General features: G+C 37.4%; 1 protein-coding gene across 3 annotated transcripts in view; it reads right to left on the bottom strand.

The window, feature by feature from the left end:
- MTHFD2L (methylenetetrahydrofolate dehydrogenase (NADP+ dependent) 2 like) overlaps positions 1-12,738 on the bottom strand; it is a 134,877-nt gene that overhangs the window by 109,832 nt on the left and 12,307 nt on the right. For all 3 annotated transcript variants that reach the window (XR_003521091.1, XM_027600648.1, XM_027600649.1), the window contains exons 2-3: positions 7,705-7,889; positions 6,783-6,905 (exon numbers count right to left, since the gene is read on the bottom strand). Coding sequence is in view for 2 of the 3 variants with exons in the window: in XM_027600648.1 (XP_027456449.1) it covers positions 6,783-6,905; positions 7,705-7,889 (308 nt within the window). In the remaining variant the exon portion in view is untranslated. The remainder of the gene's footprint in view (positions 1-6,782; positions 6,906-7,704; positions 7,890-12,738) is intronic.

Genomic DNA, 12,738 nt, shown 5'->3' with positions numbered 1-12,738 from the left:
TTAATCTGAAATGTGAGTCACTTTATGAAAGGATACTTAATACTTATTCATGTAAAGCTCCACAAGAATCCCACTTCCCTCCTTCTTATAATTTGAAATCATTCATAACACCTTGCTTCCATGATGACTGCAACAAAAAGAGTAGTGGCAATGGAGCACAATAGCTTTTAGTCATTCTCAGTCCAGAAATGGCTTAAAAAAAGTCACTTCCCCTTACAATCCAGTGGAGAGTAGTCACATGGCCCCAACCTCGTTGCTCTGAGAAGCTGGGACATGAGAGGGAGCATGTGGATACTGGAGAACTTCTTCTGCCACAGAAAAAGCACTAAAACCGAGAATAACAGAATTAAAATATTTCAGAGGGTGTGGGCTGGGAAGGTCTCTGAGGCCATGGCATTGAAGCTAAGACCTGAAAGGTAGAAAGAAGTGAGATCTGGCATGTTTGAGAAAGAATAATATAGTTAAGAGGTCAGAGGCTAAAGCCCCATTCAAATAATAAAATGTGCATTATCCTGGCATGTCTTCTATAAATACTATAAATACTGCAAATAAATAAATACTATAGTTGTAGGAAGCTTTCAGGGAGTACAGAGATAGAAGATCCTCAGTGTCAGAACTTAAACACCACTCTTAGAATACATGCAGGATGAGACTTGAAATAAAACAAACAAAAAAAGCAGTCGCTGGGAAACTACAGAGTTCATTCATTCCATCAGTAACATTTACTAAAAGTCTACCATGATACAGAGTGGATTTCAGAATAAAATGTTACCTGCAATTCTCCCTACTTTGGTGGAACTATTAGTCTAGTGGAGGAAATATTACTATAAAATATTCCACATGGAATATTTTATGAAGCCTCAAACACAGAACTGGGCTTTCTTCCTAGAGAAAGAGGGGAAGAGGGCGCCTGGATGGCTCAGATGGTTAAGCGTATGCCTTCAGCTCAGGTCATGATCCCAGGGTCCTGGGATCAAGTCCCGCATCAGGCTCCCTGATCCTTGGGAGTCTGCTTCTCCCTCTGCCTCTCTCTCTCTCTCTCTCTCTGTCTCTCATGAATAAATAAATAAAATCTTAAAAAAAAAAAGAAAGAGGGGAAGATGTTGTAACAAAGGTCAGGTCAAAATTTGGAAATCAGTTAGAAATAAACAGAATAAATGGCTCTACAAACATGAAGAAGTCCAGGGTGATGAAAATTTCCCATTCTTGTTAAGAACATTAAAAATAGAGCAATAAGTATTCTGTATACATAAATTGCATAATTTCTTAGGAAAAGCAATTATGGCCAAGAAATTTTTTCTCCAAATGAAGAATTAAGTTTTAGGCAATGCATATATCTATATACTTATTACTTAGGTCAATATCCCCATTTTTATGCCTACTAATTATTAGAAAAGCTTATCTTTGTTAAATCTACACAGTAAACTCTAACTCTTCTTACTCAATCCCTCCAGATTTCATCCTTTAATCCTATATTTCAGTCTAATTTCTCTATTTAATCCCCTTACATAAATTAGAAGATGTTAATATTCAAAGACTTCAACCTTGATAATTAAAGGGAAACATTTGGAAAACTATTTTAGAAAAAGATAGATAAGATGGAATAAGTTTTCCCATTCTACCTAATAATTTTGTTTTAGAATAGATGAAAAGTAGACTTTAGAAAGCAAGAAAACATGAGGAGATGAGCAAGCATCTCTCTTGGCACCTGCCTTGCAGTCTCTGTTGTAGGACGGGGATTATGGTTGAAAGGACAGTATCATTGCTTCTCCTAGCATTGCTCTGCTACTCACTACCTCCCAGAACTTACACAAGTTTCTCAGCTCATTTAATATCCTTAACTATACACCATAGATTGAAAAAAATAGCACCTTCTGGCAAGAGTTGTTGTGAGTGTTAAATGATTTAGTACATAGAAAGCACATTAGAACAGTGCCTGGCAATAGTAAATGGTAAATATTTGCAATTACGGATACCAGTAATAGAAGTTGTCATAAAGCAATAGTAAGACACCACATTAAAAGATCATTTAGTGCTTGCTGTTTTATAGGCTTACATCTGAATGCTTTCATACAGTTCATATAATCGAAATCCATTGAAACCAAACTTCTCCTGTACCAAATCCCCTACTATAACAAATATTTACAGCAAATTTCCAGGGTACTTTAAGCTTGTAGACATTAAAATTTCTCTTTCTTTGTTTTAGTTAGAAAAGAATGGCTCTCACTTTTTAAAGCTCATTATTTCACCCTTTTTTTCACATTACATACTGATACATACTCTACAAATGATATAACTTTTAATATAATATCACTTCAATAGATATAACTCAATAAAAGCTAAAAGCAAATAATACCTGATTAGGAGAAAAAATATATAGAACACAAATAGCAGACATCTTTCTGGCCTTGACAAAATGACCACTTACTGATACTGACAGATATACAGTCAGGATAGGAGTAGGGAAGCATCACATGTGGTTGTTTTTATTTCTCTGTAGTTTGTGGATCAGCTTCAGGAAAAACAGCTAGGCCGCATGACTGCAGACACACAATTCTATCCTGAATGCTTCCAATCCTGACCAAAGTTGCACAGCTTCTGAACACAAAAGGGGGTCTGGGCTGAGACAGACTCATTACCACCAAATAGGGCAGAATTCTATCTCATTTCCTTGGTTTTTATCTAAATGAGATGCATGGAAGCTGTCTGTACGCTCTGATTAATCCTATGCAAACTTGTCCGGCAACATCAGAATTATAATTCTAAGTCAGAATTTCTTTTACTCAAGATATTGCCCTAACTGTGAGAAATAATCTCCCATTTCTAATCATGACATAATTTGGAATCCAAATTTTTAACCGAATGATAGACAAGTGGAGGTGTGATCAACTAGAATCATCTCATTTGTCAAGTTGCTCATTGTTTCACTGATTTGTCCTAACCATCTTATTAAGACCTGGATGCGAGGGGCTATCTCAACCTACTTCCACAATGCCAACCTACCAAAATGACTAAAGGAGTTCCATTTCTTCTGTAAAACATGGAAGCTGATGCTCAGGGCTTGCTGAAGAAACCAGAAAGCAGTTAAAAAAACTACTCCTGCTCATACCAGTTGACTTTCATGATACTCAAGAGATAATTGTGTGTATTTCTTAAACGTTTTTGCTAGTTCTTTCACAGTAAATACGTAATTTAATTAAAAATGGTATAAACAAACTATATAATAAATAAAATACAAGAAAATATAATAATAACAATGGAGTGTGAGAAGAAGAAGCCATTTCTATAAAAACTACAATGAATGTTTGGAAAGACCTTGAGAACTAAAATGAGTTAGTAAGGATTTATTTTTTTTTAAAGATTTTATTTATTTATTTGAGAGAGAGAGAATGAGAAACAGAGAGCACGAGAGGGAAGAGGGTCAGAGGGAGAAGCAGACTCCCCGCTGAGCAGGGAGCCAGATGCGGGACTTGATCCCGGGTCTTCAGGATCATGACCTGAGCTGAAGGCAGTCGCCCAACCAACTGAGCCACTCAGGTGCCCGAGTTAGTAAGGATTTAGATACGGACAAGACAATCATGAAGACTGGGAGATTTTTTAAAAAATATTTTATCTATCTATCTCTCTATCTATTTATCTATCTATTTATTTAGAGAGCACAAACAGGCAGAGGGGAAGATGGAGAGGGAGAGAATCCCAAGCAGACTCCACACTGAGTGCAGAGCCTGAAGCAGGGCTCAATCTCACAACCCTGAGATCATGACCTGAGTCAAAATCAAGAGTTGGACGCTTAACTGACTGAGATACCCAGGTGCCCCAGATTGGGAGATATTTTAAAAATCAATATGAATTTTCACTGAGATAGTTTCATCTCAAACTGAAAATGAGAGGCAATGAATCACAGGTATTATTAATGCCAGAAGATGATTCAAAATTCTAATCAGTAGGTTCCAAAGAGCTGTGGATCCCCATCAAAAGATTGATGAATGAATATTTAAATGATTTACGTTATAATACAATATTTAAGGTAAATATGCATTGTTTTATGATAACCGACTTTTTCTATCAATCAACAAACCGTATGTCCCAGTATAATGTAGATTAAGTAGGTAAATAATGTAGACGAGTCTCCTCATATATAAAATAAAGAAGATAATCCCTACTCATAAGACTGCCTTGAGGATTAGATAAAACCATCCATATAAAGGAATACTTGCCACACAGTATGATACATTACTCACTAACTAACACTGATGTGCTGGTGAGGGGTAACATAATAGTTAAAAGTAATGGCATGAGGAACCAGTCTTCCTGGATTCACATCCCAGCTCAATTACTTACTAGCTCCAGTGACCTTAAGGGAAGTTACTTAACCACTTTGTGCCTCAAATCCTTCATTAGTAAAATATACATAAATAGCTCCAACCCCCAAGGATTATTGTGAGGACTTAATGAAGTAATAAATGTAAAGTGCCCGAGACATAATAAATCCTTAATGTAATAAGTTTTAGCCAGTATTATTTCGTATATTACTGGCTTTTCAGCAAGATAGATACTTGTCTTTTCTTAGAGCATCCAGGTATTTGTTATTACCACAGTCCCTTTGCCTCTACGCGTCTCACTGTCTAAAATGAACACAGAACTAAGCAATTTTAGTACAGACAGATCAACAGTGCCATCTAGTGGCAATTTTCTAATAAATTCGCCAAATGAGAAAGGTTGCCCTAAAAGGGTAAAATTTCTACAGATAGGAACTTAATTTTTAAGACAAACTTAATCTAATGTTTTAGATTTGTAAATTTATAAATTTGTGACATTTTTTACAACTATTTAAATTCAGTACAAATACAGGTGGGAGAAATTTAAAAAACTACAAACCACAAGAAGATTGCTTGGCAAATACAGTAGAAAAATGAGCCAAACAACTGGGTTTAAGCCCACTGCCAAATTTCTGGGGACAGATTTGGGATGTTAATAAATGCCTAAGAGAATTAGAAATGTGAATTTTTGGTACAATTTAGACAGTGCAAAAGTTATATACTAAGGCATTAAGTTATTTTGCTGGATAAAGTATCATATTAATACCATACAAAGAACCCATGCAATAGCACCATTCAGCTTTTGCTTTCTGCAAAATTTACAGAACTCAAAACTACTGTCATCTATACTCAGCCAGAAGTCCTCACTGTACTTAGTTGAAATAGGCATGAATTTCAGAGCCACCATTTAGTTAAATAACCCCAGCTGTCCAACAACACAGTTCAAATGTCAGTTATGGTGTCAGTTCACTGTGAGTAATTATGTAAGAGCTGCAAGCCCTCTGGTCCACAAATCACTATGTAATTAAAGATGAGCATCAGGATCAGTGAGCAACATGTCATTTCTTTACAAGTCTGTGGATGATTGGTCACTGCACACTCGTTAATTCAGCTCAAACATAAATGGCAAATCATCCTTCCTCCTTGTCTCCCAGTGACCAGCTCACATGACATTTCACCAAAGTAGATCACTGACAAAGGGAATTAACCTGTAAAGGTGACAGGGCAGCAAAGAAAATGCGGTGACTCTGGAAGTGAAATTAAGATGTGAACAGAAGGTCTGAAAACGGCGACAACAAAGCAAAGACAGCAGAAGCCCGGGCCTGCGGGAAGGTAAGAACTATGAACGCAGAAAACAAGATTAGGTCACTATGGGAGGATTCTGATTGAATGGAAACGGCTTGTCCAAGAACTAGGTGACCCTGGAATGTTGACGCTGTGCGCTTTGGAGCAATGCGGCTGTGAGCCGCAGAAGATTAGTGAAGGCCAACTGTTTCACACAAATGAAGAAGGTTCTTGTGACAAAAAGGATGACAACATCCCAGAGTAAGTGGCACCCGCATAAAGCATCACGTTAAAGAAACTCTCAGGGATACTTCACAACTTTGAAAAAACTACAAACCACAAGAAGATTGCTCAGCAAATGATTACAAAGGACAAAATGGAAGCTGATCCAAACTTAGAAAGGAATATATAATTCAATTCACCAAGGCACAGAAAAGATGCTTGTGCCATATTGTAAGTTATATGATGAGAAGAAGGCAAGTTACTGTTCAAACTCCTCTGATCAAGGTTTTTTGCAAGAAATAACTTTAATTCTCAATGTTTCTAAGTTTTTTTGTTTGTTTGTTTGTTTTAGAGAGGGAGTGGGGAGGGGCAGAGTAAGAGGGAAAGAGAAAATCTTAAGCAGGCTCCATGCGCAGCGGGGAGTCAGACGTGGGGCTGGATCTCACAAACCTGAAATCATGACCTGAACCACAATCAAGAGTCAGACACCCAATTGACCGAGCCACCCAGACGCCCCTCATTGTTTTTAATGTTTTAAATTATAGTATACTGAACAAATATAAGTTTTACTTTTTTTTTTCATTTCCCTATATATTTATGAACCACAGTAAGAGTTTTTAATGTTTGAGGAGAACATTTTAAAGGTCACATTACAACTGTTATTTTTCCCATTGATTTTTAGGATCCCTTTATCAGGTTTCGCCTTACACACTCATTTTTATGGTCTTGCACTACTGTGTAAAGTGAGGACTGCATGTAATTTTTGCCTAAATTTTTCTTTCACAAGTTTCAGTCATTGTAAGCAATAAGTCATTTGGGATTTGTCAACAATGACATGCCAGTCTAACAGTCCCTTCATGAACATATTTTCTAAATTACTTGTGGTGTTTTGAAACAATGTCAAAAGATGCCCTTTAACCTAAAGCCAAAGCAGACATATAGAAGAACCTTTTGTACCTGGCAGTGGCAACTGAACTAATATACCACTGACTCTTGGGTCCATATTCAATTGATCAGTTATGTCCAAAAGTTCTTCCTGTGAAACATCCTTAGGTTTTAGAATGATCTCACTACAGATCCCTGGAAGAAAAACAAATACAGAAAGTCACTGGACTAACAAAGATGTGGTTTTTTTCATTCATGGTGTCTTACAGGGTGTGCAATTGGTTTCCTCTGCTCCTGTCCCACTGGAAGGAAAGGCCCTCCTACAAAAATGATGTTCAAAGCACCATCACCAACATCAAAGGGATTTCTCGAATAGCACAGATGTTTTGTCATGATTCACGTGCATTTTTTTGGGCCGGTATCCCATTGCATTTATTTGTGATAAGCTACTATTAGTGGGTTGAATGAAGATACCAATACCACTGCCGCTGCTATTAGGCCGAGTTCAGCAGAGTGAACTGGCCAGGTTTATTATCTGATTCGAGCAAATATAATAAAAATGGGCCTTTTTAAAAAAATTGAAATACAGTTGACATACAATATTACATTAGTTTTTCAGGGTACAACCTGGTGATTTGACAAGTCTATTCTGTTTGCTGTGCTCATCACAGGTGTAGCTACAACCTGTCACAGTACAACCCTATTAGAGCACCGTTGCCTACATTCCCTATGCTGTGCCTAAAAATGGGCCCTTTAAATGTGCAGTGTTCCTCTGACATGTCACCATAGGATCTGAAATCACGTTGAGTTAATTCAGTAAGAAAGCTGAAGACAAAGATTAAGAAATGAACATAAGCTTTGGTAACTAATTTCTAATAATAATAAATGTTATTCAAATCGCACTTATTTGACAATTATCACGGATAAGACCACACTTTGAAGTAAAACCAGAACACATGATTTAGTAACAAGAACAACTAAAACGCATCCCCACCTACAGCAGAGGCGGCTCTGATCTTCTTCCTGACGTACGTATGACTTGCTGGGTTATCGCCCACTAAAATGATACTGAGGTGAGGTCTTCTGTTCCCAAGGGAAATCCATGATTCCACACCTCTCTGTATTTCTTTCTGGATTTGTCTGGCCATTTCAGTTCCTGAGATAATAATGGCATCATGTCTGTGGAAAACAAAAGAATAAGCAGAGTACTAAAAAGACAATAAGGGACATTCAGTCACGTAAAGGTACGAGGTCCAAGTGTGAGCTACACATCTATGATTGTCCAAGTGAGCGACCATCAATCAGTCCCTAGAAAGGCACAAAGAAATGCATGTATTGAAAAGGCTTTCTTGCTCTCCATGATCTCAAAGTTAAAAGTGGTGAATTAAGGTTGCTCTTACTGTGTGTTCATTTTTTTAAGGTACCCGATAAAGTATAAGATGGTTCTTTCTTCCTCCTGCCCCTGTCCTTTCACTATTGAAAGGACTAGTGAAAGCAGTATTTGTATGTAGCACATGATTATTATACACACACCAAAGGCAGGTCATTGACTATCATGAAGAAAGGAAAAGGAGGAGAGGGAAGAAGCAGAAGAGAAAAAGGAGAAAAGGAAACCTTATAGCACCTGAATTCTTTCTAGCACCTGGGGGCAGGCATCGGGAATATCAACCAACACAAACAAAATGCAAATTTGCTACCCCTTTCGAATAAGTCAACTGCCCTTTCTAAGAGGTTGGTGTATATGCGTGTATATATCAAGAATATTCCATTTCATTCTGGCACCGGTGGTCCATAGTGTCCATCCCACTTCATACAATTTTGACATGAACATTGTTCTACCAAGATTCTGAAATGTGGTCTATGGCTACATACGCCAAAATTGCCTGGGAAGCTTGCCGAACTTGTAGCTTCCTACCCCCATGATTCAGAACAGCCTGGAAATCTGCATGTCTAACAAATCCCCACAGATATTCTTGTGCATGACCATGTTCGAAAACCACTTCTTCATTTCAACATAAAAGTATATTTTAAAAATAATCATTGCCATAGGTAAACAATTAACTGAGGAAATAAACTGATGAGACAGTACAACTTTATAACTGTAAGTAAACTCAACTTTTGTTTCTAATTTATCTACTTTTCACCAAAAATTTCACAGCTTTCAAGACAAGGAAAATCATGGCAAATCAGTGTATCAATCTTACTCCACTGTCCTAATTTTCTAATAGCTTTATTGAAGTATAAATGACATAAAAGATACTGCACATATTTAAAGTGTGCCTTTTGATGTTTTATTATATGCATATACTTGGGAAACTATTGCCACAATCAAGCAAATGAAACCCTCAGAAGAATTCTGGTGCTCCTTTGTAATCTCACCATTCTGCTGTCCTTGCCACACCCCCTTCCCTATCCCCAGGCAACCACTGATCTGCTTTCTGTCACTATATATTAGTTTGTATTACCACGACTTTTGTAAAAATGGAATCATGCACTACCTACTCCATTTTATCTAGCTACTTTCACTCAGCATGATTAAAATTCGTTCATGTTGCTGCATGTATCGACAGTTCATTCCTTCTTATTGCTGAGTAGTTTTCAATTGCATGGACATATCAAAATTTGTTTATCTGTTCAGTTGTTGATGGATATTTGGGTTGTTTCCAGTTTTTAGTCATGGCAAATAAAGCTGTAATAAACACTCATGTACAAGCCAGGTACATTTTCTCTTAAGCAAATGCCTAGGAGCAGAATGGCTGGGTCATATGATCGGTATGTTTACATTTTTAAGAATCTCTCAATCTGTTTTCCATTGTGGTTGCACCATTTTACATTTCTACCGGCAGTATATGAGCGTTCCAGTTGTTCCACATACTTGCCATAACTTGGTATGGCCAGTCTTTCAAATTTCAGACATTCAACTGGCTATGTGGTGGTATCTCACTGTGCTTTTAATTTACATTCCCATAATAAATAATAATGTTAAGCATCTATTCAGGCGCTTATTTATCATCTGCCTCTATTCTTTTGCGAATTGTGTGATTTCATGTTTTGCCTATTGTTCTAAAGGTTGTTTCCTTATTATTGGGTTTTGAGAGTTCTTCATACAACCTAGGTTCAAGTCCTTTATCAATATATGATTTGAAATATTTTCTCTAGTCTGTGCTTTGCCTCTTCATTCTCTTAATTGTGTCTTTGGGAGATCAGTTTTCGATTTTGATGTTCTTCATTCAGTTTTCCTTTCATGGAGCATGTCTTTGGTGATGTGTATGAGAAATCTTTGCCTAACTCAAGGTCACAAAGGTTTTCTTTAATGTTCCCTCCTAGAAGTTTTATGGGTTCAGGTTACACATTTAGTTCTATGATTAGTTCTATCCCTAGTTTGATGGGACTTTATATCAGGATATTGTCAAATGCTTTTCTACGTGTCTACAGAGATAATCATATGATCACATGGTTTTGGTTTTAGTCTGCTAATATGATGAATTACATTGATTGATTTTCAAATGTTAAACCCATCTTGCATTTCTGGGATAAACCTCATTGCCTATCCTTTCCAGATATTGGGGACTTCATCTAAAATTTTGTTAAATTTTTTTGTATCTCTGTGCATGAGAGGTATTGGTCTGTAGTTTTCTTGTAATGTCTTTGTATGGTTTTGGTATCAAGGTGATGCTGCCCTCATAGAATGAGTTAGGAAATAACCCATCCTCTTCAAATTTCCAGAAGACTTTGTGCAGAATTGGTATTATTTCTTCCTTAAATGTCTGGTCCTGGAGCTTTCACTGTGGAAAGGTTTAAAACTACAAATTTCACTTCTTTAATATAGAGGGCTATTCTGGCTATCTATTATTTCTTGAGTGAGCTTTTATAGTTTGTGTCTTTGTACATTCTAATGATTAGTACACAATTATAATTACAGACTAAATCAAGATAAAATACTTCTGAGTTTAAATTTTATCTTTCAAGATTAGATAACAAATGTTTTTGGAACTGAATTTCCAGTGCCCATATTTTACTAATTCATTTAAGTGATCTTTTAATTCTAAGAGAACAAGGTCCTCTTACATTAGAAAATACTACAGGCTGCAGATATGGCAACTTATTCCAGCAGGATTCATTTCTATGAGGTGGCAAAAAATAAATACTTTCCATAAATTAAATTATGTCAACAATATTCAGTTAGGGTAAAATACTATAGAAGCAGGTTTACCTGCTAATATACTAGAATTCACTTTCATAATAAAAAACATGCATTTGTATTTTAAATTATAAAATCACCTGAGCTCCATGTTACATTTTATAGCATATGCATAGAAATGCTGCCGCTGACATGTTTTGTTAATTGATTATCTGTCACACACAATAATTTGTTCATAGGCTACTGTGAAACTGGCAATCACTGAACATAATCCAGGATAATTATGCCTTAGATATTACAAAGCTGTGGGACCCTGAGAATGTCAGAGTTGGCAGTGGCATAAACAGAATCCTGGCTTCCATAGACAGACAATTTATATACAGATTAAATTTGACTGCATGCTGTATGTTGGGATCTGGGAGAGTGACAGGGCTTATTTTATAGCACTGATGTGCTAAGTGAGCTTGCTAATTATAGCTGAGATGCTACAGCCTGGCCTAGTTGGCGTTTATGGGTAAACACCCAAATATAAATAGGAACTTTGAGGATTTTTCGTAGCAGCAGGCTCAGCCCATCAATTCACTCAGTCCCTGCAGAGCCTCAGCTAGCCTGGCTCTGTGGGAGATAAAATATAAGGGGAAATGAAGCAGCCTGGAATTAGTGGAGGCCCAAAGGGTGGATGCCCCTATCAGTCCATATGCTGGATGAACCAGTAAACACACACATTATCTAGCTCACATAGTCTCTAGTGCATAAATAAATGAGATTTTTCAACATGTGTATTGTTGAAAAATATTAAATATCCATAACAGTGCAAGTATTCTGGCATAGAAACATACAGCTCCTAAGAGTTCTCCCTGGCTCGTCAATCTCTGCCAATCCATTTTCCACACTGCAGCCAGAGTGATTTTCCAAATTTAATCATGCCAGTTCCCTGTTAAAACTCCTCACTTCAAGCTCATTGTTTATTAATTTAATTAACACATACTGAAAACCTCCTATCTACCAGGCACTATTCTAGGAAATAAAAGTAACAGTATACAAAACAAACTGCCCACTTTTATGGGAATTATATTCTAGATGAAGACAGACATAAGCTTTTTTTTTTAAAGAAGACAAACTTTTAAAAGGCAAATATTTAACGTATCATGTGTGATAGAGGGAAGGGGCATATCTGGAAGCCAGAGTTGTCATTTTAAGGATTTCATTCATTCATTCATTCATTCATTCGTTCATTCAGAGAGAATGTGCACATGAGTATGAGCAGGGGGAGAGGCAAAGGGAGACAGAGAGAAGCTCAAGCAGACTCTGTGCTGAGCACAAACTGATGCAGGACTCGATCTCAAGACTGAGATCATGACCTGAGCTGGAACTAAGAGCTGGATGCTTAACCGACTGAGCCACCCAGGCATCGCCAGAGAGTTGTCATTTTATATGGATGGGTTAGGTGTCTCTTTTCTTATTAATCAGGTGATATTTTATTATAAAAGAAGGGAATATGTCTTGTGGCTATCTGGACAAAATAATTCTAGGCCAAGGGAAGTGCAGAGCAAGTACTTTAGGCAGGAGTGTGTCTGGTATGGTTGATGAACAGCAAGAAGGGCAGGGGCTGTGGTGGAAACAAATGGACCAGAACAGGACACAAAATCGGAAAAGTCATGGAACATCAGACCACCTAAGGCCCTGCAGACCTTCAAAAGGATGTTGGCTTCTACTGGGAGGAAGGAAGCCATCTGGTGGTTTTGTGGAGGGCTATGACCCAATTTTCATTATTCAATCACCGGGGAAAATGTGGAGGACAGACTGTGGGAGCGAGGAGGGAGTGGGGGCACCGATAAGAGGCTAGTGTGGTATCCCAGGCAAGAGATAGGGTGGCTTGGACAAAGA

Source organism: Zalophus californianus, chromosome 2 (assembly GCF_009762305.2).
Source record: "Zalophus californianus isolate mZalCal1 chromosome 2, mZalCal1.pri.v2, whole genome shotgun sequence".
Classification (NCBI taxonomy): Eukaryota; Metazoa; Chordata; class Mammalia; order Carnivora; family Otariidae; genus Zalophus; species Zalophus californianus.
Note: the sequence above shows the minus strand (reverse complement) of the source record. Positions and strands in the feature narration are given on the sequence as shown.